Source organism: Chiloscyllium punctatum, chromosome 7 (assembly GCF_047496795.1).
Source record: "Chiloscyllium punctatum isolate Juve2018m chromosome 7, sChiPun1.3, whole genome shotgun sequence".
In the NCBI taxonomy this organism is placed as follows: domain Eukaryota; kingdom Metazoa; phylum Chordata; class Chondrichthyes; order Orectolobiformes; family Hemiscylliidae; genus Chiloscyllium; species Chiloscyllium punctatum.
In genome coordinates this window covers 111,042,756-111,070,416 of record NC_092745.1, presented here as the reverse complement: position 1 = coordinate 111,070,416, position 27,661 = coordinate 111,042,756, and the positions used below count along the sequence as shown (strand labels likewise).

The window sequence follows — 27,661 nt, the reverse complement described above, 5'->3', positions numbered from 1 at the left end:
ACCTTAATCTGGAGTTTTATCGGACTAGTATTATAGAAGGGAAGGTAAAAGATAGGTTAGAGGAAATACTTTTTAGCTAAGTATTGCCTTTATATTTTAATAAATAAAGTTGTACTTTATATAGTTTTTAGCTAAGTATTACCTTTTATACTTTAAAAAATAAAATTTAAATCGTTCTTAGCTTCTTGAATTTTCACAGATTACGACATGGGATAAATCTTTTCTGTGTTGCTGGTTTAAATTAAGCAGGAGTGTTTGCCCCATGTTGTAACACTCACCACATGAAAAGATTGCAAGGAGCAGAGGTCCATTTATTTCTCTCTGATATGAAAACATGTCTAGGGTTTGTCATGTTTCTTACTCAAATCCAGTCCAACAACCAAGCAAACTCAGCTGATGCTTTGTTTTTGGTCTAATAGGAAACCCAATTGTTCTTTTTCTTCATTCCTTACATTTCCACCTTAAAGCTGCTTTCATTCCTTAGGTCAGAAGATTATGCCAGAACTGCCAAAGATTTTCCCAGTTGAACTAATTTCAAGTATTCAATGAGAAAATAGAAAACCTTGGCAGCTGAAAAACAGAGTAAACCAATTATGCAAAGAAAGTGGATGCAGAACCTCATAGACTTCAAGTGAAACACAAGAATAAAGGGGAAAATGTGACAAGCTTGAAAAGAGATCTGCAATAGCCACGAAAGCTGAGCGACTCAATAAAGTAATATTACAGATCTGTTTAGTATTCAGTGGAAATAGCAAGTACTGGATTACCCCTGACTAATTAGAATAAATACTGGGCTACGCATTGACCCCATTCCAGTTAAAATGAACATAAATCATAGTGCAATGGAGATTCATGGAGTTCAAAATCAGAAATTGCTGGAAAAGCTCAGCAGGTCTGAGCAGTATCTGAGGACAGAAACCAGAGTTAACATTTCAAGTCCGGTGACCCAAAACGATAACTGTTTTTTCTCCACAGGTACTGCCAGACCTGCTGAGTCTTTCCAGCATTTTCTGTTTTTCTTTCTGTTGTACAGCATCCAGGGTTCTTTTGGTTTTCACGGGGTTCAATAAAGCTTTTGTCAAAAATATCCAACACTAAGTTTTCCATGGGTATCAAGTACATTGGAATTGCACAATGAAAACCTGAAGGAAACCTAAGTAAAATTTTGGGATGGACTGAGTTGGCCATAGCTATCTTCACTCAGCTTCTCTAGGTTTATTTTCTCCAGCATGCTTTGAGAGTGTAGACTGGATTAACAGATCACAAAATCATGATTAAACAGGCGATGTTTAATGTCATCAACTCAGTCATGGTGAATTCTTTCCTGTAGCTGCCAAAAGAAGCTCTTATAGTTTCACAAGATTCAAACTCCTTGGTGACACAGTGATAGTCAGTGCACAACAAATTTTCTAAAGTACACCTGCTGTGATTTTTGTATTCTCCCAACAACAACACAATTATATACAGTCACTGATGTCAACAGTAAAGGAGAAACAAGAATGTTGGCAATAGTAAAAATGTGTCGGCCTTTGGCAAAGGGAGTCATGGAAGCATTTAATTTGAAGATCTAGCATATTCAAGCATTAAAAAAAATGGACAATTTCTCATGAGTTTTTTTTCAAATTCAAGGATCTATCTACAATGGTCAAAGGAAATACAAAGCAAGAAATGCAAACTTATAATTTTTACAGATTTTTTAATAGCATCATAGTCCTCTTTCTGTGATTCCAAAACTTCCATTCTGTGAAAAGGATAGCCCTAGGAAGTGATGTACTTTCTGAGTGACAAAGTAGGAATGGCAGTAAGAAGGTTTCGTAGTATTGTCAAAAGTCCAATTGTATTCCTTACTGTAGTGATTGGAACCAGGTGGATCTCACTAACTATAAGATCCTTGATTAGGATTGTTACCTGAACCAATCAGGGACCCCTGAGCAAAAGATATAAACAAGAGATTCAGAATCTTCTCACTTGGGGGACTGACTCTGAACTGGCTGGTCACAGCTAATGTACTGTACCCACGTAAATAAAGGGTGGCTTGGTGATTGATACTGGCCTCTGTGCAGTCATGTCACTTACACACATGCATCTGAGCATACAAGTTAGGAACTGATGTTGGGTATTTCTCTTCTGATGCTTGCTTTGCCATTTAATAAGATCAGATTACTCCATATTCCAACTTCTATTCTCTTGCTTATTAACAAATAATCTGTTTATTAATAAAAAATATCACTTGATGGCCTTTAAAGAGAGGTGTTCCATAGATTCACCACTTCGTGAAGAAAAAGAATGCCTCATCTCTACCTTATTTTGGAAGGTGGACTCTAATTTTTACTCTCCCACCAAAGGAAACACTATTTCTACATCTACTCTGTCAAGGCCCCTCTGGATCACACACTTGAATCAAGTCATTTCCTACTCTTCCAAACTCCAGTAGATACAAACCTAGCCAGTCCAACCTTTCCTCTTAAGACAATGCATGCATTCCTAGTTTTAGTCCAGAAACCTTCTATGAACTGCTTCCAATGCATTTACATCCTCCTTTAGCACTAGGATATGAACAAAGTACTCAAAACTCCAGATGTGGTCTCACCAGCATTCTGCATAAATGAAACATAACCCCAGTTGTTTTGGAATCATTTCACCTTTTAATAAGCAGTAACATTCCATTAGATTTACTAATTATTGACTGTATCTGCAACTAACTTTACACAAGTCATGCTCAAGGACAATCAGATGCTCCTGAATCTTAGGAGTCAGCAATCTGTCGCCACTTTATGGTATATTCTTTTTGTACTTCTGCCAAAATGGACAAATTCATACTTTACCATACTATACTCCATTTTCCAGATCTATGTTCATTCACTTCAACCATCGATATCTCTTTGTAACTTCATGCCTTCTCCACAACTATCCTTCCTACTAATTTTTTTTAATCATCCACAAAAGTAGTAACTGTATCTTTGGTCCCTTTGTCCAAGTAATTTAGATAAATTGTAAATAGATGAAGCATCAGCACATGGTACACCCTACAAATGAGAAAATGACACATTTAGGATTACTTTTTTCTTCCCCTTGTCAGCTACCCAATCTTCTATCTATAGCAATACATTATTCCCCAGTGCATGAGCTTTTATCTTCCTCAACAATTTTGTTCCGACATCTTATCAAATCTCTTCGGGAAGTCTATGTACTAGTTCCCCTTTAGCCACGGTATAAGTTACAGCCTCAAAGGACTCCAATAAATTTGTTGCTTTTCACTTTAAATCTTATTCAGCACTAAAACTAAATAGATGGAAATACTGGAAATTGCAGCCTTTGGGCAAGTGCTCTCAAATACAAATAACATAAGTTTTATACACAGACCCATTATTGAAAATACTGTTCCTTAAAGAATTTGTCTCAGGTCAATTCTTCATTAGCTTTGTTCAATTAATGCTAGTATTGTTTAAAATTGTTCACCTTCAGAGGGAGGCTTATTATGTTTTGTTCTGAGACATGTTGATGTTAAGAAGAAAACAGAACAAGGTTATATTATATTTGTAACACAGTTGTAAAGATCAAAGAAACTTTTGTAAATGGAATGAGCATATTCCCCTTAAAAACCAAAATTTTGGCATTGTATTGGATTGCAATGTCGAGTATAATTGTCGTAAGCAATCTTTTACATATTGATAAGTCTTAGTTCCACATTTTTCACTTGCAATATGATTTTAATTCCCTTCAATAGTAACATATAACTCATTTCATTGTAGTTGGATGAGTTCCCAAGGTCCCTACAAATATTATGCCATAATATGGGCCAAGTGCAAGCGAATGGGACGAGTTCAGTTCAGAAAACCTGGTTGACGTGGATGGGTTGGGCCGTAGGGTCAGTTTCTGTGAGGTATGACTCTATAATTCTATCGGGCTTTCTAACAAAGTGCCAATTGTCTTGTCCTATTATTACGTCTTCCTTCCATGGTCAGAGAAGGGCCATACCTTAATATTTGTTAAGAGAAGAATTGATTCATGATTGAAAATAATTTTCTTCCTTTGATATCATGTCAGTTGACCAAATACTGATGATGTTATGAATAGGTTTGGCGTGCAATAGCAAGGAAAATAGGCTACATCATGGCAGCATTGTGCTGTTGCTCGAACTATTGATTTTTCTCAACACTAATACTCTGAATACCTAACTGTATATTGATTCAGCACTGTTGTTTCATTTCATATAATTCATGGGGTGAGAGGGAGAGCTAGCACTAATAGCATTCATGGAGATAATACACACACTTAATAAAAAATTAATCAGACTGTGCTTAAAGAACCATGTCCAGTTTTGATCCTACTTCCATTAAAAGGAATGTAAAGGACAAAACGAACATCAGTATGTCATAAATAAATGAACTAATAGGACAAGGTAAGGGCAAATGAAAGGCTTGGCATAAACACGTGATCAGTGTTTGTAACTGTGAAACATCAGTGAGTGGGTGTTAAGCATTTCTTCTTGGTGAATGAAGACATGCGGCAGTGATGGCCCATGAAGCAGTGTATTCTATGTGGGAGCCATGGGTAGTCCACTATAGCAGAAAGCCTTATAATGCTGAAAGATTGCAAAAAGATTGGTTTTGAAGGCAACCGTGGAAATCCCCAGTTAAAGCCTGGACAGAGGTTCTAGACAAATTTGAGCTTTTCTGGCAGATCCCTACTAAAATTATGGTAATGTTTGCCAAAACATCAGAGCAGTTTTACTGTGGCTGAATGTAGGGGTGCTAGGATGTACAATTACTCTAGAAGAAACTGCTTGCAATAGAAACTGTTCAATCTAAATTCTATTCAAATCATGTTTTGCTAAAATATGCTTTTTGACTTTCTTGAAATCATATATTTTACTTAATGCTTTCATTTAGATACTTATCACTATAAAGTTAAATATAACTGTGCTGTGCTTGTTCTCAAGCTTTTTATACCATTGACAGGTGTATGCAAAAATAATTAAATATAAAATGGCCATGCTGATTTAGTAGGCAATGTGCTATTAGGCAAACAGCATTCATCTACTTTCTATACTTAAAAAGACTTCTTGTAATGTTAAATAAATGTTGGAAAAGGAATGAGGAACATTAAATTTGGAATACAGCGGTATTTGGAATACAGGCTACCTATACAAACAACTAAATTGTGTAATGCTGAGCTTGAGTTATTGAATGACAGGACACACAACTTAATAGATTGAAATCTTGCAATCTATGCTCCATCAGGCAAGCCCAATTGTATTAAATCCTGAGTGGTAAAGCTTGTTGAATTTTACCTCCTCTGGGACAGCCCTGATATTGGTAAATCCTTTTCTAAAAACCACAAACACACGGTGAGCTCCACAGCGTAATGCAGATGTAGCACAGTCAAAGGCAGTGTCTCCAGCACCAAGTACAAGAACTGTGCCTTTTAGTGATGGCAGACTAGACTGACAGGCACACATCCCTGTGAAGATAAAAAAAAGAGCATTTCCTTTGAAATATGCTATTTACTCTGGGCATCGCAAAGTCACAGGGAGATATTTATAGAAATGTAAAATTGCACAACAGAAGGCTGAAATGAGACATATTACTATCAAATTATTCTGTTTCATTGCAGGGTGTTTTATTCCTTTTCAAATGTATTCATATACATAATTTCACACCCAGCACCCTCAGCAAAGAGGCCTATTATTTTATCTTCTATGGATGACTGCAGGCTACATTGAATGGTTCAGATTTCAGCATCAGATATCACATACATTACACTGAAGCAATCAAAACTCTCAAAATCTAAATAAATCAGAAAAATACTATTAGTCTGTGATCATAACATCTTTTTACTATGCGATCATGCATTTAGTTAGCCCTAATGTATCGCAGAAGATGTCCTTAGACTATTAAAATGAATTTTTGAAACCAATTCTTTTATTAAATCCATACATCATTAAGATTAAGCAGAATATATTTCCAGACATAAAAAAATAGATTTGTTGGAAGGTGTAAATAAATTAGACAAATCATAGGTTGCATGATGTTACAGGGTCTAACGGTTGTCAAAATGCAAGTTCACATTACATTCCTGTTGCAAAATAAAGAAAAAAGCATGTGCTGCAAAGAGAAAATTCTAAATTGCTAATGATCCTTTTACAATACAGAAATGTTTTATCACGCAATAAATAACTGTTATTATGCTTTCATTTGAAATGAACCGACTTCATTTGTTGAAGAATATTAACAGTGAACAGTCCTCCTGACAACAAATGCAAATTATGCAATATTTTGACCAATATTAAACAACAAAATTCTACCTGGTTTGCTAGCTTTTGCAACAATAGGCAAGAACTCCTTAGATGTGTAGAAGCCATGTTCCGCTGTTAAGCCTTCAAAGATGTGATCTCTCTTTGGCTCTGGTAAACCTGTTGAAACACAGATTGCTCCATTAAATAATAATGCACCAAGAATGAGATCTGTATAGCCTTTTGCATTTTTAGAATGAACAGAATGGTTTCAATACCCTCTTGCCTGAAAATGTTGGAAGCACCAATTGTCTCAGCATTCATGTCGGCTGCCTTCTCTAATAAAGTGGTCTTTTATCTAAAAATAACTTAATTCAATTTTTGAAGACGTACCATATTAAAAATCTTTATGAAATAATACATGCACTATTTTGAACACACAATTTCATATTCCTTAATATTTGTTAAGAAAACACCAATTGCATATGGGAAAATAATTTAGAATCTGATATCACAATCTTACATGAGCTTTCGACTGAAATTAATTTGCACAATGCTTAACATTCTTAGGTATAATATTTTACATCTTTGAACAGAACTATTCAAAAATGGCACAGCCACTTTGGAAACAAATTTGTAGAAAGTTTTCAAAATTAGTTATTGTGTCATCTATCAAGTTGGCAGGGCCCTTGATAGAAAGTCGGTGAGTGTTGGTGTGGATTTGAGGGTCTCTGTAGAGATTCTATGATTCTATTCTAAGATTCTATGATTTGTTTTAATAGCACTCCTGTCTTTTTGGAGTACTCAAGGCATACATGGTCTCTAAATTCTGTATAAACTAATGTCATTTTTTTTGTGCCTTTAAAAATTAAGAATTGCAATGATAAACAATTTCTTTTTTAAACAGTGATTTCCCAGGATGGCTGGATCAATGCAGAGCCATGAATTCAATATTTATTGTGAACTTTGTTCCTTTGGCTGGGGGTTCCAGTAACATGTAAACAAACAGGAGCTGAGGAAATGTTGACAAGAGAAGCTGATTGGTTCATAGCTAACTGAGCAGATTGGAACTGGGGATAATTTACAGAGGCACTGACACGCACAGGAAAAGAAAAGCTACCTGTTCTCTGCAGTAAACAAAACTGAGTATAAATTTGAAGTCATTTATAATAGTTGCTGTGAGCTGTGACATTTGAACTGATAAGTCAGAGACTATTTCCAAGTAGGTCAATGACATTGTCCTTCTTATAAGCCAGTGGAAGCTTCCAGAGAAAGCAAACAGAAGACCAGGGGCCTGACTTGCTGAAGTAAGACCATCTTGATATTGCAATCAGAAAGGAAAATCACCTAACTGGACTTGATCTTCTTGAGTCCAGGATCCAAATCTGTACCTTTTATCAATCTTGGTCTGAAAGTTAGGTAAATTGGGGTACTGTGCATTTTTTTTTAAAATGGCATGACTCAAGAATAGTGGGGCTCAATTTATGACACTAGCCAGTTATAACAATACACTAAAATGTCCCATATCAACGGAAGTAAATATTTAGCAAGAAAAAAGACAACAACAAGTTTTCAAGTGAAGCCCAATAGCTGGACGTAACACTTTTAAAGTTGGGCTTCATATCTCACAGGAGCCATACTGCAGAAGGACCCAAACTCAAACTGTAAACTGTGGCTTAGGGCAAGAGTATTTTGCTATTGTTGACCAGTTACAAATTATGTTCCCCCCACCCTCTCCACCCTAATCATTCACCACAGGAGACAGAAAGTAAATGGTTGGAGATGAACAACTAATCAGGAGGACATTAGCCCAACAATGATTGCATAGGTTTTGGGAAGATGACAACAGGATAAAAGACCTCCAATTCCATATACAGGAGCATGCCCATGGCCTTGGCAAATATTGTCAGAGTGAATTTCCAGCTCTATCAGTGAGATGTCATTCACTCTCATATCTGGGACCAAAATAATGATTAGGTATCACTGCCATTGTGAAGGTGGCACTAGACATTACTGTAGTGTCATCACAGCAGACCATTGATAAGGGTGAAGCTGGAAGCTGGAAAGTACAGTCATTCGACAGTGATAAACTCAGGTAAAGGTCATTCCTGTCCAATGTGCACTGTGACTTGACAACTGTCATCATTTCTGGGCTTCACTGCTCTAATGCACCTTTTCCTGCAGGCAACAGAATAGAGGATAGCATGAATAGAATTCCTACATTGTGGAATCAGGTCATTCGGCAAAACAAGTTCACATCAACCCTCTGAAGATCATCCCACCACCCAGTTCCTGCATTTCCTATGATTAATACACCTAACCTACACATCCCTGGATACTGTGAGCAATTTAGCATAGCCAATCCAACTAAGCTGCACATCTTTGGACAGTGGGAGAAAACCAGAGCACTTGGCAGAAGCACATGCAGACACAGGGAGATTGTGCAAACTGCATACAGTCACCCGAGACTGGAATTGAACCCAGGTCCCTGATACTGTGAGTCAGCAGTGCTAACCATTGAGCCACAGTGCAGAATTGGTGATCTTCTCAGTGAGCAGAGATTCCACAGCATCAGCACTGTCACAACTGACCTGAACATCATCACCAGTACAGAAGCACACACACCTCAGCAGAGCCAATATGGGCTTTAGAAAGTGAGAACAGGAAGAGCAGGAGGATACGAGTGAGGCATAGTCAGCTTTGAGTGCATGAGCTCCATCATTACAAGAAGCGTCACCATCTTGGAAGAATCATAGATAGCACCATTCTGAAGAGGTGCAAATACAGCATTCTGACATGCACAGAAGGGGTCACACTCTGTTTAGAGATGGACTGCTCAATGTCATTGATGGCACAGTTATGCATGTTGAGGATGACATTTGGGGCATGTAAAGAGGCTGATGAGCGGACCACCCATCAAAGGATTCATTGGTATCCCTTATCTTCTTGGCCACCCTGATCAGAGCCTGTCCACATCTCAAGGGTGGGTGACAATGGAGCTGATGGATTTAGCAGCCTGTGGAGAATCCCCTATGGTGAAGTAGAAATCATGGCATCTCAGCCATGAGCAGATATAAAATGGCTTGCAGCCTCTAATTCTCCCACAGCCAGGAGGTAGGGCAGGGAGAACAAGGAGCATCTGAAAAAACTGGGTGTGAGTGACAAAATTTTCAGTCTCTCTTTACTTGATTTATACTCTCATCATGGTGTTGCTTCATAAATGTGATCTTTCTTCTGCATTATATTGAAATTGTGTTTGGGACTGAAAAGGAGAGGTTGTGGGAGATTGGCAGGAGGTGACGGGTAGGAAGGATGGAGTGAGCTTGCCTTCTTGTGGATGCCTGGTTTGTGACGTGGACATAAATAGCTTTATGTCTTTGGATAGCTATGGAATTATTCAATGTGTGCACGAACGGGATCACTTCCTTCTCATGGAGGTTGAGTTTAGCAGGCATCTCTCATCGCCACAGAAGACTCACAGTTGACGCTTTGCTGAATCACTGATGTGACTGTGACCCTGCCATTTTTTCAATTGTCATAAGGCCTTTGACGGTGGGGGCAGCCTTCATTTGTACAATGAAGAGTGACCTTGTCTGTAGCACCCCATTTTCCTGATCTTCCTCCTCCTTATTCTTCACTGAGGAAAAGAACTGTTTATTCCTTACTTCTCAACCAGCTTCAGGCCTCTTTGCATCATCATGTTGTGCCATAGGGTGTGAGCACAGGATAATCAGGACACAGAGAGTGAGGCAGAGTTAGCTTTGAGTGTATGAGTTTGTCCATTGAGAGAGGTGTCACCATTTTTGATGAATCATATGTAGCACCATTCTGAATGGTGCATGAACAGTATGATTGTCATAGAAAGTACCACCCATCCAGTCAAGATACATCTTCAGTATGTCAATGGTCTGTTCAATGCAGGCTTATATAAGTAGGTTGCTCTGACTGGAGCTCTAATCTTGTGTGTCTGGGTGGTTCACAGGACCTAGCTCTTAATGGAATAAATGTTATCCTGTCAGTATACATGGTTCTCAGGCCAACCGAACATTCAGCAAGTGAAAAGCTTTTCCATTTAGTAATCTGATATATTGGCTTGTCAGTGCCTTGATGCTTTATATGGATGAGCCATTGGACCTGGGGATATCCATTAAAGAGCCCAATGGCCTATTGTGCATGCATGGTCCATGGATGTAGAGCCCAGCCTTCAGAATAGATCATCTATAACATGCTGAATAACACAATGGGCCACTGACTGTGAGATGTCAGCAGATCTGCAGCTGATTCCCAGAATGACCCAAATGCATGCAAGTTCAGGGTGATGGTGACAATGATGGCTGCAGGTTGGGGATTGCCTTGAGACCCAAGAGGCATCAGGTCATTATAGACTAAAGTACAAATGTCGAAGACTTTGTTTGCATTAGCAGAGTTCCCTGTCACACTGGCCCTCTGAAAGTTTCTGGAACTTTCTGCTTGCCTGGAAGATGCCTGTGCTGAAGCTCTTCCTCCCTGCTCTGTCCAATTTTTGAGTGGTCTGTTCCCCAGCTCCAATCACTTACTGCTGCCTGTTGATGCAACTGCATGCGGTGATAATTTCTCTTCCCTGACTGTGCTGGCATCTCTAGTTCTGTGCAGATTCACACCAATAATCCAACGACTCTCATCAAACAGCAGCTGTAGTACCTTCCAATGTCTTCAGCAACGTTCCTCCCTCAAAGAACACCATGAAAACAGACCAGATCAATTGGTTATTCATCACATTGCTAGTGGTATAATTTGTAGTTGACTGCAGCTGCAAAACGGCTGCCGCATTTGCTTCTTGAATGAATTGTTACGGGACATTTCAATTATGTCATAATTTACGTAAATGTGACTTTCTTTTTTATGCTGAGTATATGAAACCTTTTAGCAAAAATAAAAGTTGGATAGTGAATAAACCTACAGTACTGGGCATTCTGTTATATTAAACATATTTACAATCTGACATAAGGAAATGAAGTGCTGCAGATATATTTTTAATATCTTGGTGTCACAGACTTTCTTGTCAAGTGATATTTCATAATAACCCTTTTACACTTCATTGCCACTTGCAGAAAATTTTAAATTTTGGACAATTAGAGGCAGCTGCATGCTTCAGTAGTTCTACATTTCAGCACTGTAACTCCTGTTATTAAAAAAATCATAACCACAATATTTGATGCAATACAAGTCTACTTGGATGAAATTGCCAGGAGTTAAAATCTGCACTTCAACATTTAGCTTCATAGATGGGAGAAATGTCGTGATTATTTCAAACCAAATCTGAAACTCAAATCCTGATAACTATGGAGGGGGAAACCTCAAGGCAACATCTATGCAAGTCTATTGCAGCTCTATAGAAGTGGATGCTTATCACCATCAGGGATTAAATATATACAGCGCTATATAGAGTGGTCTTCCAAAGCTACATGTAAGATTAGTAACATGATCCACTATTGCACTGACAGTAATTGATCTGAACAAGCCTAAATCTGTGCTTCACACACAATGGTGTGGTTTGTGCACTTCATGGATATGATTGATCAGACTTTAAAGAAGGATGTAAATACATTGCAAATAGTTGAGAAATGGTTTACCAGACTGACCTGGAATCGGTCAGTTGTCTCATGAAGAAAGGCTGGATAGATTAGGTATGTATCTGTTGGCGTTCTGCAGAGTAACAAGTGAATTAATTGAAAAATATGATCCTGAGGGATGGATGTGGCAAAGGTATTTCCTCTTGTGGAAGAAGGTTGATTTAAAGGTTACTTTAAAAATAAGGGGTGTGCCCATTTGAAAAAAAATGAGATAATAATAATATATTGCTCAGATGCTCAACTCTATTCCTCAAAAGGCAGTGGAAGCAGTTTCTGAATACAATAGGACAGAGATGGGTGGATACTTGCTATGCAAAAGGGGTGGAAATGTGGAGTAACCAGATCAGCCAAGATCTTACTGAATGCCATCTCAAGTCTGAGAAGTTGAGTGCCTCCTAATTTGTAAACTTGTTTTCCTACATTTGTTTAACATGCTGTAGCTTATGTCCATTGGTAATCAGATGCCAGAAGATCAGATGCATAACAAAAAAGTGAAAAACTCACAATTAGAAATAATCAACACATCCTCTTTTGCAGTTCTAATGTATAATGTTTACAGTTGCAGTACACCTTCCGCTGATCAAAATTCCAAAATGTATTTCTAGTCTACCTCTCACAGCAACTTGGAGGTGAAGGGCGCAATGCGTTGGAAGAAGGCAAGACAAGTTTAGAAAGGAAACTTCAGCAGATTAGGCTGGAAGTTCCTGCACCAGAGCTGGAGTCAAAACACAGAAAATAGCAGGAGTAGGCCAATCAGCTCTTCGAGGCTACTTCACCATTCAAAATGGCTGATCATCCAACCCAACACCCTGTGCCTGTTTTCTCCCCGTGCCCTTTGATACCTTTATATCTGGGAACTAAATCTAACTCCTTTGTGAAAACATGCAATGTTTTGACTTTCTGTAGCTGAGAATGGGAGAGGAAGGGGGAATAGGGTCAGCATTTCAGAACTATGGTAAGGTGAGGTTGAGGCAATTTGAAAGTGAAGACAAGAATATTGATGTGACTCAAAAGAAAATGTCGCCAGGTCAGAAAAGAATGAGGAAGCAGAGATCTGTTTGAAACACATGGAATGAAAAGAATAGAAACATATGACACTTTAATCTGTCAAGGCACTCTCCAACATCAATATCTGAGGAAGCTTCAGATTTGGATCCAGCATCCTATGACATTAGAAAGGAAAGCTTGTCCAAAGTGTAACCCTGTCTGACAGCAATGGCACTGAAATGGTCATCATCTCAGTCTTGGGATGTTCTAAGGGAATCTTTCCAATCAACCACCTCTCACTTGCAGATCACTCAGGCAGAACATTTTTCAAAACAGGCCATCAGTGGCTACTGTAAATAGTTAATGAACATAATCAACAACTATGGCATTCTAGTTAGGTTCTGAAATTGCTGGATATTACTCTGGGAGAATAAATTGACCACAGAGAGTTCACAGTTCATTTTTCTGAGTGTGTGGAACTTAGCTGCCTATTGCTAAAAAGCCTCTGAGAATAAAATACCTCTGAGAAAATTTTCAAATAACCGTGGGGGCACCAGCACAAATATTATTTGCCAGTTCTGCTTTTCGCCATGAAAGTAATTGACAGTGTTATTGTTTTATTACTCTTCTTTCATGATCCATTTCTTTCCACACTGTGATATGTGCAGTGGGGAGGGCATCTGTACAGGAGATCAGCTCCCCTCTCTATAGTTTTAGGAAGTCATATTCTTACCAGTATGGTAACACATCATGATTAATTACAAACTTTCTGGTCATTCTTGCGAGACTGTTGGGAAAGGTACTACCAGATTTGTCTAGATATCCAAAACAAGACTTCAGGCATGTTCTGGTTGACTTTATCACATTTTTGGAGTCTTCACTGTGCACTTTTGACTGTGGTTGCTATTACAACAGAGTGTTTTCTGGATTCATCAGACATTCTGATAGTGAAGAAGGCATTTGGTATGCTTTCCTTTATTGGTCAGAGTATTGAGCACAGGAGTTGGGAGGTCATTTTGCGGCTGTACAGGACATTGGTTAGGCCACTGTTGGAATATTGCGTGCAGTTCTGGTCTCCTTTCTATCAGAAAGGTGTTGTGAAATTTGAAAGGTTCAGAAAAGATTCATGAGGATGTTGCCAGGGTTAGAGTATTTGAGCTATAGGGAGAGGCTGAACAGGCTAAGGCTGTTTTCCCTGGAACGTCGGAGGCTGAGGGGTGACCTTATAGCGGTTCATAGAATTATGAGGGGCATGGATAGGGTAAATAGGCAAAGTCTTTTCCCTGGGGTCGAGGAGTCCAGAACTAGAGGGCAGAGGTTTAGGCTGAGAGGGGAAAGACATAAAAGAGACCTACGGGGCAACTTTTTCACACAAAGGGTGGCATGCATATGGAATGAACTGCCAGAGGAAGTGGTGGAGGCTGGTACAATTGCAACATTTAAGAGGCATTTGAATGGGTATATGAATAGGAAACGTTTGGAGGGATATGGGCTGGGTGCTGGCAGGTGGGACTAGATTGTGTTGGGATATCTGGTCGGCATGGACAGGTTGGACTGAAGGGTCTGTTTCCATGCTGTACATCTCTATGACTCTATGACTCTATATATTTTGGCCCAAATGTTCTGATATGCGGAATATGAAATGAAAGTGGGAAAATGTGGGGGGTGTTTAAGACCATACAGAAATCCTGCTGTACATGTGTTGAGATTGCCCAGGAATTGTAAACCTCTAAGTGGCTGATTTCCATTGATCAGAACCCTCTACGAAAGACTCCAACACAGAGCTCAGGGTGGAATCTTGTCCAGATTGGGGCTTAACTGCAAATACACCTTGAAAATTTAATCCTGGCTCGTAGCTGATCTAACAGAGTAATTGAGCAGCATAACTCAACTAGATTGAGCTTCCCCAGCAGGCTTGGCTGAGTCCTTTGGGTGTCTAGGAAGAAAAGGTCACAAGGATAACATTGTATTGCCGTGATGATGGAAATATAAGCAGTGTAAGCACCTACAACATGAAGTTTGTAAATATGAAAAGGCTATCAGGTAATGGTCAGGTGTGCAGAGCAGTGACAAATAGAATTTAAACCGGAAAGAATTTAAACTGGGAAAGGATAACCAAGCATGTGATTACACAATGAATGGTAGAGCCCCAGAAAGTACTAGGGAAAAGTGAGGACTGGAGATCAGAGTCGAGAGTGTGGTGCTGGGCAAGCACAATAGGTCAGGCAGAATCTGAGGAGTAGCAGATTCAACATTTCGGGCACAAGCCCTTCATCAGGAATCGATTCTCCTACTCCTCAGATTTTGCCTGACCTGCTGTGCTTTTCCAGCACTACACTCTCAACTCCAGAAAGTACTGAAGATCAGAGGGACCTTGGTATACTCATCCATAGATCCTTGCAGATAGTGGGGCAGGTAAATAAGGTGATTAAGAAAGCATATGGGATGTTTGCCTGTATGATCCGAGGCTTGGAGCAACGAGGTTGTGCTGGTCCTGTACAAAATGCTCATTAAGCTACAACTGGAAGCAGTTTAGGTCACCACCTTAAAGGAAGGATGTGTTCATGCTAGAGGGGGTGCAAGGATATTCACCAGGAAACTGCCTGTGCTGGAGGGTCTGAGCCATGAGATAAGACTGGATCAGATTTCCTTAAAGCAGCAATACTAATGCGGAGCTTTCAACAAGGTTTGGGACTCAGAATACTATGAATCAACTTCCTGCAGTTCCCAATTCCAAATGAACTATCCAAGAGGATCTAATTTCCTCAAATCTTCAGGTTTCCTGTTGATATTTAGTGAAATCCAAATTTTTTCTGTTGCAATTCCCAAGATGTCCTTATCTGCACAGGAGCAACTTCACATGGATGTGACTGAGTGTAATATCATGCTGTACAGCAAGAGAAACTTTTCCCTTAGGAGTAGTAGAGAGTAAAAGAAAATGAAAGAACTGCACATGCTGGGAATCAGAAACAGAAACAGATATTGCTGGATAAGCTTAGCAGGTCTGGCAGCATCTGTAGAGAGAAAGCAAAGTTAATATTTTGGGTCCAGTGACCTTTCTTCAGAACTGTAGTAGTAGAGAGAACATCATTTCTGCATTTTTATAATCCTGTTTGAAAATCCTGTTTTCCTTTTTCATCCATACAACCTATTCCCAGATGAGGTGCTGAAGAGTTTGTTTGATGTCACACTGGCAAAGAATGATAGCACTGTGAAGTTCTTCATGGTAGTAGAAAGGGCTTCACTTTTTTCAAGTCTGTGCTTCAACCATTCCCCAGTGTCCAAAGGGTAGGAAGGGAAAGTAGAAAAAGAGAATGAGAATTTCAGTTCATCTGTCTTCCTCCCAGTGTTTTTGATGCTTCAGTTTCTGAAGATTTTTCTTCTCAATCACTCCTTCTTTGGTTAGTCTTCACTGCTTTTGCCTTCATGTCTTCTGTCTGATAACAAGGTACTAGCGATTTTCAGAACCGACATCATAGTTTGTGGATGTTTGTCTTCTAAGGAAAGATGGTGGAGTGCACATACCCCCTACTTCCTCAAAACGTGCACAGAATGGTGTTGGTGTTTGATACCTTTGGTGAAAGAGTCATGGGTTGGAGAAGTGGTTTGAATTATTAATGGGTAGAATGAATGGCTTTGGGGGAGGTATAGTACACAGGGTTAATGGTTTTTACGCTTGTGCCCTTCATCACTGGTGTCAGATGATGCTACTTCACTTGAAACTGAGACCTGAGGGAAGAAAGTTCCAATGCAGTCCTATTGACTGTGTTTATGGAAATAGTTCTTGACAAAAGCATCTAAAATCACATTGTGGTATTACTACAGCCACAGCATCAGCAATAATTATTCCAATGATGACCAGCATCATCTTCTTATTGGGTTAGGACGTATTAGACTGCCTGTCCTTTTCTGGTTAGCTCTTTCGACCTTTGTAATCTATTTAGGTGAATTGACTGTCAAAATTGACCAGCTGATAGCGTGAAAGCAGTGAGGTAAGAGTGTGAGGCTTGTGGCAATGCAAGGGTTGTGATGAAGTGTATGAATGTCAGCTAGGAGTCCTGATTGATAAAGAGTATTAGTGAAAGGGTGTGGTGTTTTCAGAAGCAGCTGAGGCTACTCTTACAGTAGATTGGATATAACATTTAACAGTGCACTCACTGATCTTTCCATATAAGAGATCATTCACTTCATGTGGCACTGAATTCATGTGCTTCAAGATTGACAGCTAGTATTGATCTCCATGGTTATCTCTTCCCACAGCTTTCTGACCATGACTCTGGAGGGCTTCCTTTCCCTCATCTCCTGTACTAACCTTCAGCAAAGCATCTAAAATGCTTGGTGACCACTCTCTCCCTTTGTTGTGCAATTCCTTACTTTTGCACAGGTCAGATTTTCTTCAAAGATAACTTTCAGCAGTTTCTCCAGCCATAATGCCTGTTCCCTTTAAGTGGTGTAGGATCGCTTTAAGTGGTACCAGACAATCAACAATGTTGTTGGCACTGTCTGGATGCAGAGTTCATTCATGTGAAAAGATAGCATGAGGTTAACATGCTGCTCGCTTTACCATTATCAGCACTGATTAATCAGTTAAGGCAATCCTTGTACCTGTTTATAGGGGCATTCCAATGTTGCCCCTCATCTCTCCAGCCCTTTCAAGTGAAGAGTAGACATCTAAATATGAACATATAATTTAAGAGTAGAAGTAAGTGCAATCTGCTAGTCAATAAGATCATAGCTGGTCTATTTCTGTATCTCCAAATTTGATTATAAAAATCACTATTTTTCAAGGGAAAACTACTTACATTATTACTGGAACAATCCTAAAATGCAGAGCAGCTTAGAAAATGCTTGTACTAAATACAACCAATCCTGCTTTGAAAACACATTGGTACTAAATTGGCCATACAATTTTATTGTGTCACTACACTAAAAATCTACATTAAAAAGCATGAAATCAAATTGTTGAAGAGTTTGGACATTAGCTTGTAATGTATACCTTGGTCTAAAACCTATTGATGCATTTTATTTTCAATAGTTCTTTTAGCAAGAGTGGTAATTATAAGTCTTTTTTCTGCAGCAGTTTTTTTGACCCATGATAAAACAACCTATCACAACTTTAGTCGCTATTTCTATGTGATGGGGTTGCCCTACCTGTTCCAGCTGGCTTATAGTCAACTAGCCAGCTACAAGCTATACCCCTCTAAAATCATGCAACACTGAGTTCATGACACCACCTCCCGGAAAACTCTAACCTTCACAATCAATAATATTTGTAACTTGTAAGTGCACAGTTGAGTGGAACACAAGCCATGCCCTATCCTCGTTAACCAGATTGAGCTCTAATACTACAACCTACTCCCCTGTGTCTGGTATGATCAATTTTAATTTCCTGACCAGGAATGAAACAACACAGGCCGTCAGACCTACACTCACTTCTAAAGGGCGTTATAGATTTCTATGTCTGCAGTGCAAAGGCAAAGATTAATTCATTCAGTAATTCAAGGAAAGGATATATTTAAACTATCATTTTTGTCCTTTTCCTTAATATATTTCAGACCATTTTTATTGATAGTCCAGGTTATAAAATTAAACTTTATTTGGCAACTCACAATTTTTTGGTTAAAGTACCTGTGTATGATCGAAACCAAAGATGAAATTTGGTGTTCCTTAATCAATTTCACTTTACAGGATAATCATTTCAAATAGCTTCTGTCCAAGTTTTAAAAAAAACTAAAAAGGAGACTAGCTATTTGGCTGATTGTGAAGCACCTCCATTATATGTAGGTTTTAATTAAGCCACTCTCTTTCGTTTCAATTTGCCTACTGCTCATTTTATGGAAAAAATACATTTCTGTTATCCAAAGACGTCCATAAATTCTACACGGGAAATAAACATTTTTCCTTTAATAGCTTCCTGGTATAAACTGAACATTTCTAACATGCATATATTTATAAATTATAGTTATGTCTGGAAACAGAAATAAAGAGAGCCTGTATAAAACTAATCAGATTCCAGGATACAATTTGATAAAACTTAGCAGAACAGCTGGCAATGCATTTCCCTCTACATCAAGATAGATTTTATACCAAAACAGCAGTCATCAATCATTACCTCATTACTGGAGTGTCATTTGGACTTAGTCTAAATATATTTTGGCTTATTGCCATTCTAAAATGCTCAATGAAACATCCTTAAGGCTCTCTATGAGATCAGCTAATGTTACACACATACAATGCATCATTAAAAGAGCTTTAATGGTGCCATAGCATAATAAATAGTGTTGCTTAAGCAAGGTTAACATTGTTCCAGTTGTGTAGCATTTCTCATGTGGTATGATGATGTGGTATTTTCAGTTTATACTGATAAAAAAAGATAAATAGCTGTGAGAGGGAAAGCTATTTTATAAGCAAGATAAATAGTGATTTTACTCATTTTGAAAAAAAGATTTAAAGCTTGAATTGCTATCCCTTCAAATGGCGCCATATAATTCAGCCAGTTAAAGCTCAAAAGATCCCTCCAAAAATAGGTGCCAAAGTGCATGCTAAGTATAACAATGAATCACTCACGTGTGTGTAGATGGTCACCATATCACGGATATCCAATGCAAACTATAATAATTTCATAAACGTACACAATTTTGCAACACTAACCCTAACAGGTGCTTGATTTCTTGCACTAAGTGATAAGGTAAGTAAAACATGCACTTCTACGGCAAAATACTGAGGCTGACTACTGAGATGTGCATAGCATGGCATGGCTGAGAAGATACAGAATGTACAAGCATGATTTTTAGTGTGGAAAAATGGGGGCATGTAATAAACTGAGTTGATTTATGTGGTGATCTACTTTGGAATCTGTGGAAACCTGGAGAACATGCACCCACCTCTTGATTAAACCAAACAAAACTTTATATTTAACCATTCTTTGAAATGATGTTTGAAAAAATGTCATAATAGATAAAAGAAATGCTTTTCAGAGAAGCAGACATTGGGGTCAGATTTTGCATTATGAATAACTGTGACACTTATGGCATTCACCATTTATTATAACCCCCCCTCAGCCATTTATTCACCAGAAATATGGACGATGTACAGCAGGTATCTCAAATCCCTTATGAAACTGACTCTGCAAAAGCCTGCAAGCCCACTGGCAGATCAGATACGCCAATGTCAGTGTCCACTTTCAGCCCAATATACCCAGTATTGACGCAGTCATTCTCAGCTGCGTTGGGCAGGCAACAAGACTTCCAAAGCAAGCTGTCTACTCTGAGCTTAGACATAGCAAGTGGTTACCAGGAGGGAAGAATAAACACTTCCTGGGCATCACCAAAACCTCTCTGAAAAATTGCAATATCTCCACCAACTGGTGAAAAGTGTAGTCCAAGGACATATTTGGAAAGGGAGCACGATGAAGGAGCCAACCATTTCCAGTAGGGTCCAACAAGGCCAGGTGGAGGTGAAGTGCAAACAGCAGAATGAGCAGGTGAAAATCTGAACCTCCCTCTGACCCATCACATCACCTATAGCGTGGTTATGGTTCAAGCATTGAGCTATTTAGTCATCTTAGGAACACAGCTTGAAAGTGAAGAAAGTCATGCTTGATCCCATGAGACTCCCCAAGAAGAAGCTGATGGCAGTGAAGTAGCAGCATGGAGGTTTTGAATCCAAATTCAATGTAGAATGTTATGGAATTGAATTGAATAAGTCAAGCGATTTGTAAACTGATCTCAGAAAATAGCCGTGGGCTATTCTATAACACTGTAAAGATTCAATTGTCACGTGCATACCTCGCCATGGTAATTAAAAATGGAATATATTGTTCTCCACTTACTAAATTCAAATAAAACAGGTTCATAGCTCCTTGAAAGTGGAGTCACAGGTGGATAGGATAGTGAAGAAGGCGTTTGGTATGCTTTCCTATATTGGTCAGAGTATTGAGTACAGCTGTTGGGAGGACATGTTACGGCTGTACAGGACAATTGGTTAGGCCACTGTTAGAATATTGCGTGCAATTCTGGTCTCCTTCCTATCGGAAAGATGTTGTGAAACTTGAAAGGGTTCAGAAAAGATTTACAAGGATGTTGCCAGAATTGGAGGATTTCAGCTATAGGAAGAGGCTGAACAGGCTGGGGCTGTGTCCCCTGGAGCGTCAGAAGCTGAGGGGTGACCTTATAGAGGTTTATAAAATTATGAGGGGCATGGATAGGGTAAATAGGCAAAGTCTTTTCCCTGGGGTTGGGGAGTCCAGAACTGGAGGGCATAGGTTTAGGGTGAGAGGGGAAAGATATAAAAGAGACCTACGGGGCAACATTTTCACACAGAGAGTGGTACATGTATGGAATGAGCTGCCAGAGGAAGTGTGGAGGCTGGTACAATTGCAACATTTAAGAGGCATTTGGATGGGTATATGAATAGGAAGGGTTTGGAGGGATATGGGCCGGGTGTTGGCAGGTGGGACTAGATTGGATTGGGATATCTGGTCGGCATGGACGGGTTGGATCAAAGGGTCTGTTTCCATGCTGTACATCTCTATGACTCTATGACAAGGGAAAAAGCATAGTTGACGTTGAGGTCCATGTCTGTTAATCATAGTCATCAGCCAGAAACATTAACTCTATCTCTCTCCCATGTGGCTATCTGAGCTGCTGAGTGCTTCCAGCTTCTTCTGTTTCTATTTCAAATTTCCAACCTTGGCAGTATTTTGCTTCTCTAGAAGACCACTTCAAACTGATATCTGCTAACTTGTTATGGTTGTGACATGCAATCCAATGACCTCAGAAATCAGGTTGTACAAACTCATAGCAACAATGTTCTAGCAGGAGATTCAAGTTTTCAGTTCAGAAGATATCAGCCAATCCTCGCTGAAAGGTCGTAGTTTATGAAGACTCCAAGTTGTGATGGTTTGTATGGGAGTCCTCACATTCTCAGAACTGAAGAAAAGTTTAAACTAGCAGTCGAACCAGGACAACTGAAAAGAGGGTGCAAAACTGTCTCTACAGTGCTATAAGTGATGCTGTACAGAATCTGCTCAGTGTAGTATTATAGAGTTGAGATAAGAATGATGTTTCTTTTGGATTTGAGTGTCTGTAACAGATATTGTTGAGAAACAGATTGAAACTTTGCCTTGCTGTTATTTCAAGATTTTTCTGAACAGTCATATGCATACATATACCTGTGCTTTTATTGAATGCGATGCCTTATGCTCCTGCATTAAAGAACATGTGCAACCTTATGGAACTATGCTTAAGTAACTAACCACCTCAGTAACTCTACAAAAAATAAACTTCTAATATTCCAAGCAAGGGCTAATTCAGGAATGTGACTTGTTCTATTTAAAATATTTAAGAGAGGGCACTCCAAAATTGGAGCTCTCTCTGTCTCGGACCTGATCTGCAGTCTACTGTTTATTCAGTGCTGGGGGTGGGGCCTAAAAGAAGCCACCCAGCAAGCATAATTAGATCACAAGGCTGCCCCTCCATCACTATTAGACAATTCAGGAAAACAAAATCACTTCCACATGACTGTTTCATAGAGAATGCACAGCTGGAACCCCCACTTGAAGCTGATAAGACCAAAGGTCTATAAGAAACATGAAGAGAAGTAGCTGTTTGGCTCTTGGAGCCAATGTCTGGGTCCTAATAGTAAGGTGCGAAACCGTGTCCTAAAAATCCTGAGTAGGTTTCAAGTTACACCCTGCTACCTCAGAGATGGGTTAGCCAGTAAATGAATCATGAATGGTGAAATAACTCTGCAGTATCCCATCACCAAGTCACCCTTTACTTACATGGAGAGAGTCTTCGACACTGATCCAACTCCCTCAGAGCCAGCTCTCAGAGTAAACAAGATGTTGACACTCCTGTTTTGTTTTAATTTTATTAAACAATTACAAAAGAGTTTACAGAAAAACAGTTAACATTTACAACAGCAATTTTACAAGGGAGAGGAGCAGCAAAGCCAGGCCCCTAACCCTATTGTTCAACCAGTTTACAGGGAGACACTCCTATTTTTTCTTTTCTTTTTCCCCTAAACTGAGGAGACTCTGGATCTCCTGTTTTTTTTTTCTTTTTTTTAACAGTCCTGTTTATATATATTTTTAAAACCCCACACTCCCGCCTAACTGCAGTAGTGCTTATTTTTCCCCAGCACCCATGTTGTGTGTGTGCAGGTGTGAGACACTCCTGTTTTTATCTCTCAGTCAGGGTCCCCTGATTGGACCAGATTAACAGTACCAATTAGGGAGGATCTAAGATGACGGCAATCTGAGAAGATCACACTGCAGAGCTTCACATCGCAGCAGGAGCAGGATGGTCCTTTAACCCACCCAACCCAGTTCATCAGGATTCCTTGGGGCGTTGGAAAGATTGTGGAGCCCCAAGAAACATTTAAAAATTGACTTACCTGTATTTTCAGCTGTCCAGAAATGCCTAAAAAGGGAGGAGGAGCATCTGAGGCTGGGTCTGCAGCTCAGCCTGCAGCAGCCTCGGAGCCGATTACTCTCCAGGACGTGATGAACCAGCTCTCAAAATCTCACAAGTTGCTGGGGAAACAGATTGAAGAGAAACTGGCTCCAGTCTCTCTCATGCTGCAGAAGCATGAGCAGCAGCTGGGTGACCTGGAGGACGGATGAGGTGGAGCACAGGGTCACAGTGGTGGAAGCTGATGCCAGTTCATTCAAGGATGAGATCCAAGTCCTGAAGACGCAGTTTCGTAATTTGCATGACCAAGTGGATGATCTTGAAAACAGGGGCAGGAGAAAAAAACATTTGGATTATCGGTCTGCCTGAGGGTAAGAAAGGTGAGCGGCCTGCGGAATTTGTTGAAGATTGGCTTCCAAAATTCCTTGACTTGGAAACCGGCATGAGAGGATTGAAGATAGAGAGGGCTCACCGGGTCGCGGAGTTCGGGCCTGAGTCAACGCCCTCGTCCTTTCCTGGTGCGGTTCCATCATTACCGGGATAAGGAGAGAGTCACGCTTTATATGTTGGCGCTTTATATGTTGGTTTGTTTTCTGGTTTTTGTTGGTTTTTATTTATAATAATTTTGTGTGTTTGTTACATGTAGGGGTTTCAGTTTATGTAGTTTTTATATTTGGTGGTCCATGCGACACTAAGGCTCAGCAATTTGTGGTTCAGGTTCCTTTTCTCTGGAATTTAAATGTAACTGCAGAAGATTATGGCTAATGATTTGATTTAAATGGTGTACCTGGAATATCAAGGGAAGTCATTCACCAATTAAGAGGAAGAAGGTACTCTTGAGTCTTAGAAAGGAGGTCGATATTGCTTTGTTACAGGAAACACATTTGGATGACAAGGAGCATCTGAAATTACAGCAGAATGGCTTTGACTGAGTTTATTTTTCATTATTTAATACCAGAAGTAGGGGAGTGGCTATATTGGTTAGGAAAAATCTCTCATTTAAATTGTTGGAATGTGTTAAAGACACATATGGGAGGTTTGTAATTCTTAAAGCCTTGATAAATGGGGAATAATATGGCATTTTAAATGTTTATTGTCCCCCAGCTCATCCTCTTAAATTCTTGGTAGATGCTTTTTCTAAACTGATAAGTCTCAAGTCTCGGCACTTCATTATTGGGGGAGATTTTAACTGCCTCATGGACCCCAAAGTAGACAGGTTGTCTAAAGGTCCCTCGATACCCTCTGCACAAACTTAACAGTTATTGGATTTGTGTGGGGAATTAGGGTTGGTGGACGTCTGGAAGTGTCTCCACCCTACAGGTAGGGATTTCACGTTTTTCTCCAATCCGCATAGATGTCACACGAGGATTGATTTTTTTTTGCTGACCCCTACGGTAACCCTGGATCTGGTGGCATCCTGTACGATTGGTAATATTGCCATCTCTGATCATGTTCCAGTGTACCTCATGGTTAAGGTTACAGTTTGTGGAATATTTCTCTAGGGAATTTTGGGCATTCCTAGACATCAACATAGGTTCAATTGATAGCTCATCTGTTCTCTGGGAAACTGCCAAAGCCTGTGCCAGGGGGTTAGTTATTTCATATTCCACCAGTAGGAAGCGACAGAAGGGTGAGCAGCAATGTCTCCTTGAAGCATAGTTGAAGGCAGCCGAGACGGCCTATTTTGACAGACCTTTGTTGGTCAAACTACAGAGGATTACGGCACTGCGGTCTGCACTAAATTCCGTGCTCACACAGACGGCAAAGAAGGAGCTGGCTTTTGCAAAGCAAAGGTTATACGAGCATGATGATAAGCCAGGCAAATACTTAGCATATCTTGCCAGAAAGAGAAGTGGCCCACAAACCATTACAGTGATTAGGGAAGGGTCTGGGAACCTAACATATGATTCTAAAAAGATTAATTCTACTCTAAGTTATATCAGTCTGAGAATTGTGAGGAGAGGCAGGCCAAAATGGAATCCTTTTTTAGAGATCTGAAGGTCCCGGATGTGACTCCCGAACAACAGTCCTTTCTCAATGCCCCATTATCAGAGCAAGAAGTGCAGGAAGCTGTGAGGAAGCTTCAGAGTAGAAAGGTGCCTGGTCCTGATGGACTTCCCAGTGAATTCTATAAGGAATTTAGAAGTATACTGTCAGGCCCGATGCTGAATATGTTTAATGATTCACACAGTCATGATTGTCTCCCGCCATCTCTAAGAGAGGCCAATATTTCACTTATCCTTAAAAAAGGAAGGATCCGGAAGACTGTGCTTCATACAGGTCCATCTCGCTCTTAAATGTGGACTTTAAGATCCTCTCTAAGGCTCTCGCATTAAGGCTGGAAACTGTGTTACTCTATTATTAAAGATGATCAGACGGGCTTCATAAAGGGTCGCCGATCCTCCAATAATGTTAGGAGGCTGCTTAACGTAATTCAAGCATGCCAACAGCAGTCAATACAGGGATTGGTGATTTCTTTAGATACAGAGAAGGCATTTGACAGAGTTGAGTGGCCATACCTTTTCTATACTCTAGACCAGTTTGGTCTGGGTGAAGTTTTCATAAGATGGGTAAAGGTTCTCTACAGTGTACCTCTTGCGGCAGTCATTACCAACGGGGTACGATCAAGCAATTTTAATATTTCTACGGGCAGCTGGCAGGGCTGTCCCCTTTCACCATTATTTTTTATGGTGATGATTGAACCGTTGGCAGAGGCCATTCGTGGGGATCTCAATATATCAGCTCCAGAAGTGAGGTCAAAATTACATAAGATCCCGCTGTATGCAGACGATGTTCTAATTTTCTTGACAAATCCAGCAGTTTCTGTGCCTTGCCTGATACAATGCATTCACGTGTTTGGCACTTTTTCAGGGTATAAGATTAATTTTGCTAAATCAGAGGCTATGCCTATGAGTGGTCTTACAAAAGAGTTGGCTCTTGAGAGTGACTATAGATTCCCATTTAGGTGGTCACATGGGGGTTTTGTGTATTTGGGCAAAATCATTACTCCAGTTCTGGATTGGCTGTTCAAAGCCAATTTTACTCAATTATTTAAAAAAATTAAACAAGATCTCCAAAGATGGGAGGCACTTCCAGTCTCGTGGTTGGGTCGGATAGCGCTTATTAAGATGAATATTCTCCCTTGTTTGCTATACCCTATACGGATGCTCCCCCTGATTTTCAATAAACAAACGCTCAGGAGACTGAACGGTTGGTTCAGCTCCTTTATCTGGTACCGTAAACGCCCCTCATTAAATTAGCCAAACTGCAGTTGCCTCACAGATTGGGGGGGGCGTAGACCTTCCGGACATTAAAAATTACCATTTAAGCTCGCTTTTGACCTACGTGAGTGACTGGGTTTGTGACTTTCAATATGGCTAGATATCGAAGCCTCCCAGGCAAGGTGGGGCAAAGTGAGGACAGTTAGGGAATATTGCCATAACCCAATAGTCATCAATACTGTTAAAGCATGGAGGGCAATTCGGCAGAGGGAAGGTAATATTGGCTAAACATTTGTTTACACCTTTAGTGGGTATGATGGGTTTTCAACTGGGTATGATAGATTCAGGATTTAAATATTGGGCAGCTAGGGGTATATCTTGCATGAGTGATTTATTTGAGGGAAACGTAATTATGCCCTTCGATCAGTTAGTACAGAAGTACGAGTTACCTAATAGAGACCTCTTTTGTTTTTTTTCAAGTTAGGGATTTTATTCAAAAAAAGACCACACTTTTGACTGATCCCTACAAATCTGACATAGAAAGAGGGGTACTAAGGGCTAAGAGTACACTCTCTGTCAGTACTTTATATCACCAATTTGGGGGTGCCACCTCAAATGAGTCTGATCGACTCTGCAAGATGTGGGAAAGAGAGCTGGGTGTTGAAATTTCTTCAGAGGCATGGGAGGATATTTGGGAGAATGCAAGGAAGATATCAATTTGCAATAGGACCCATGCTTTACAGTTGAAGATTCTCCACAGGGTCCACTTAGCCCCAGACCGTTTGTCAAAATTTAAATCAGGGGTATCTTCAGCATGCCCCAAGTGCAAGGTCTGTATGGGTACTCTTACCCATTGTCTTTGGTCTTGTGACAGGCTTCAAACATACTGGAGCACTGTGGCGGGTGCAATGGAGAGGATTTTAGGTGTAGGGGTGGAGAAGGACCCTATTTCTCTCCTTTTGGGTACACCCATTGTATTTCCTGCAGACGCGCATAAGAAAAAACTTTTCAATATTCTTACGTTCTGTGCAAGGAAGAATATCTTGCTAGGTTGGATATCCGAAAAACCCCCCAGGCCTGTCGGGTTGGCAGAAGATTGTTATGGAGCATATTCCCCTGGATTTTCTCACAAATATGATACACCACAAAACTGAGAATTTTTACAAGACATGGCAACCCTTTTTGAAATAC

At 39.9% G+C, this 27,661-nt stretch overlaps 1 protein-coding gene across 1 annotated transcript in view; it reads right to left on the bottom strand.

Annotated features, from left to right (window-relative positions):
* LOC140480044 (dihydropyrimidine dehydrogenase [NADP(+)]-like) overlaps positions 1-27,661 on the bottom strand; it is a 731,044-nt gene that overhangs the window by 381,848 nt on the left and 321,535 nt on the right. The window contains exons 9-10 of the mRNA XM_072574601.1: positions 6,308-6,415; positions 5,294-5,463 (exon numbers count right to left, since the gene is read on the bottom strand). Of these exons, the coding sequence (XP_072430702.1) occupies positions 5,294-5,463; positions 6,308-6,415 (278 nt within the window). The remainder of the gene's footprint in view (positions 1-5,293; positions 5,464-6,307; positions 6,416-27,661) is intronic.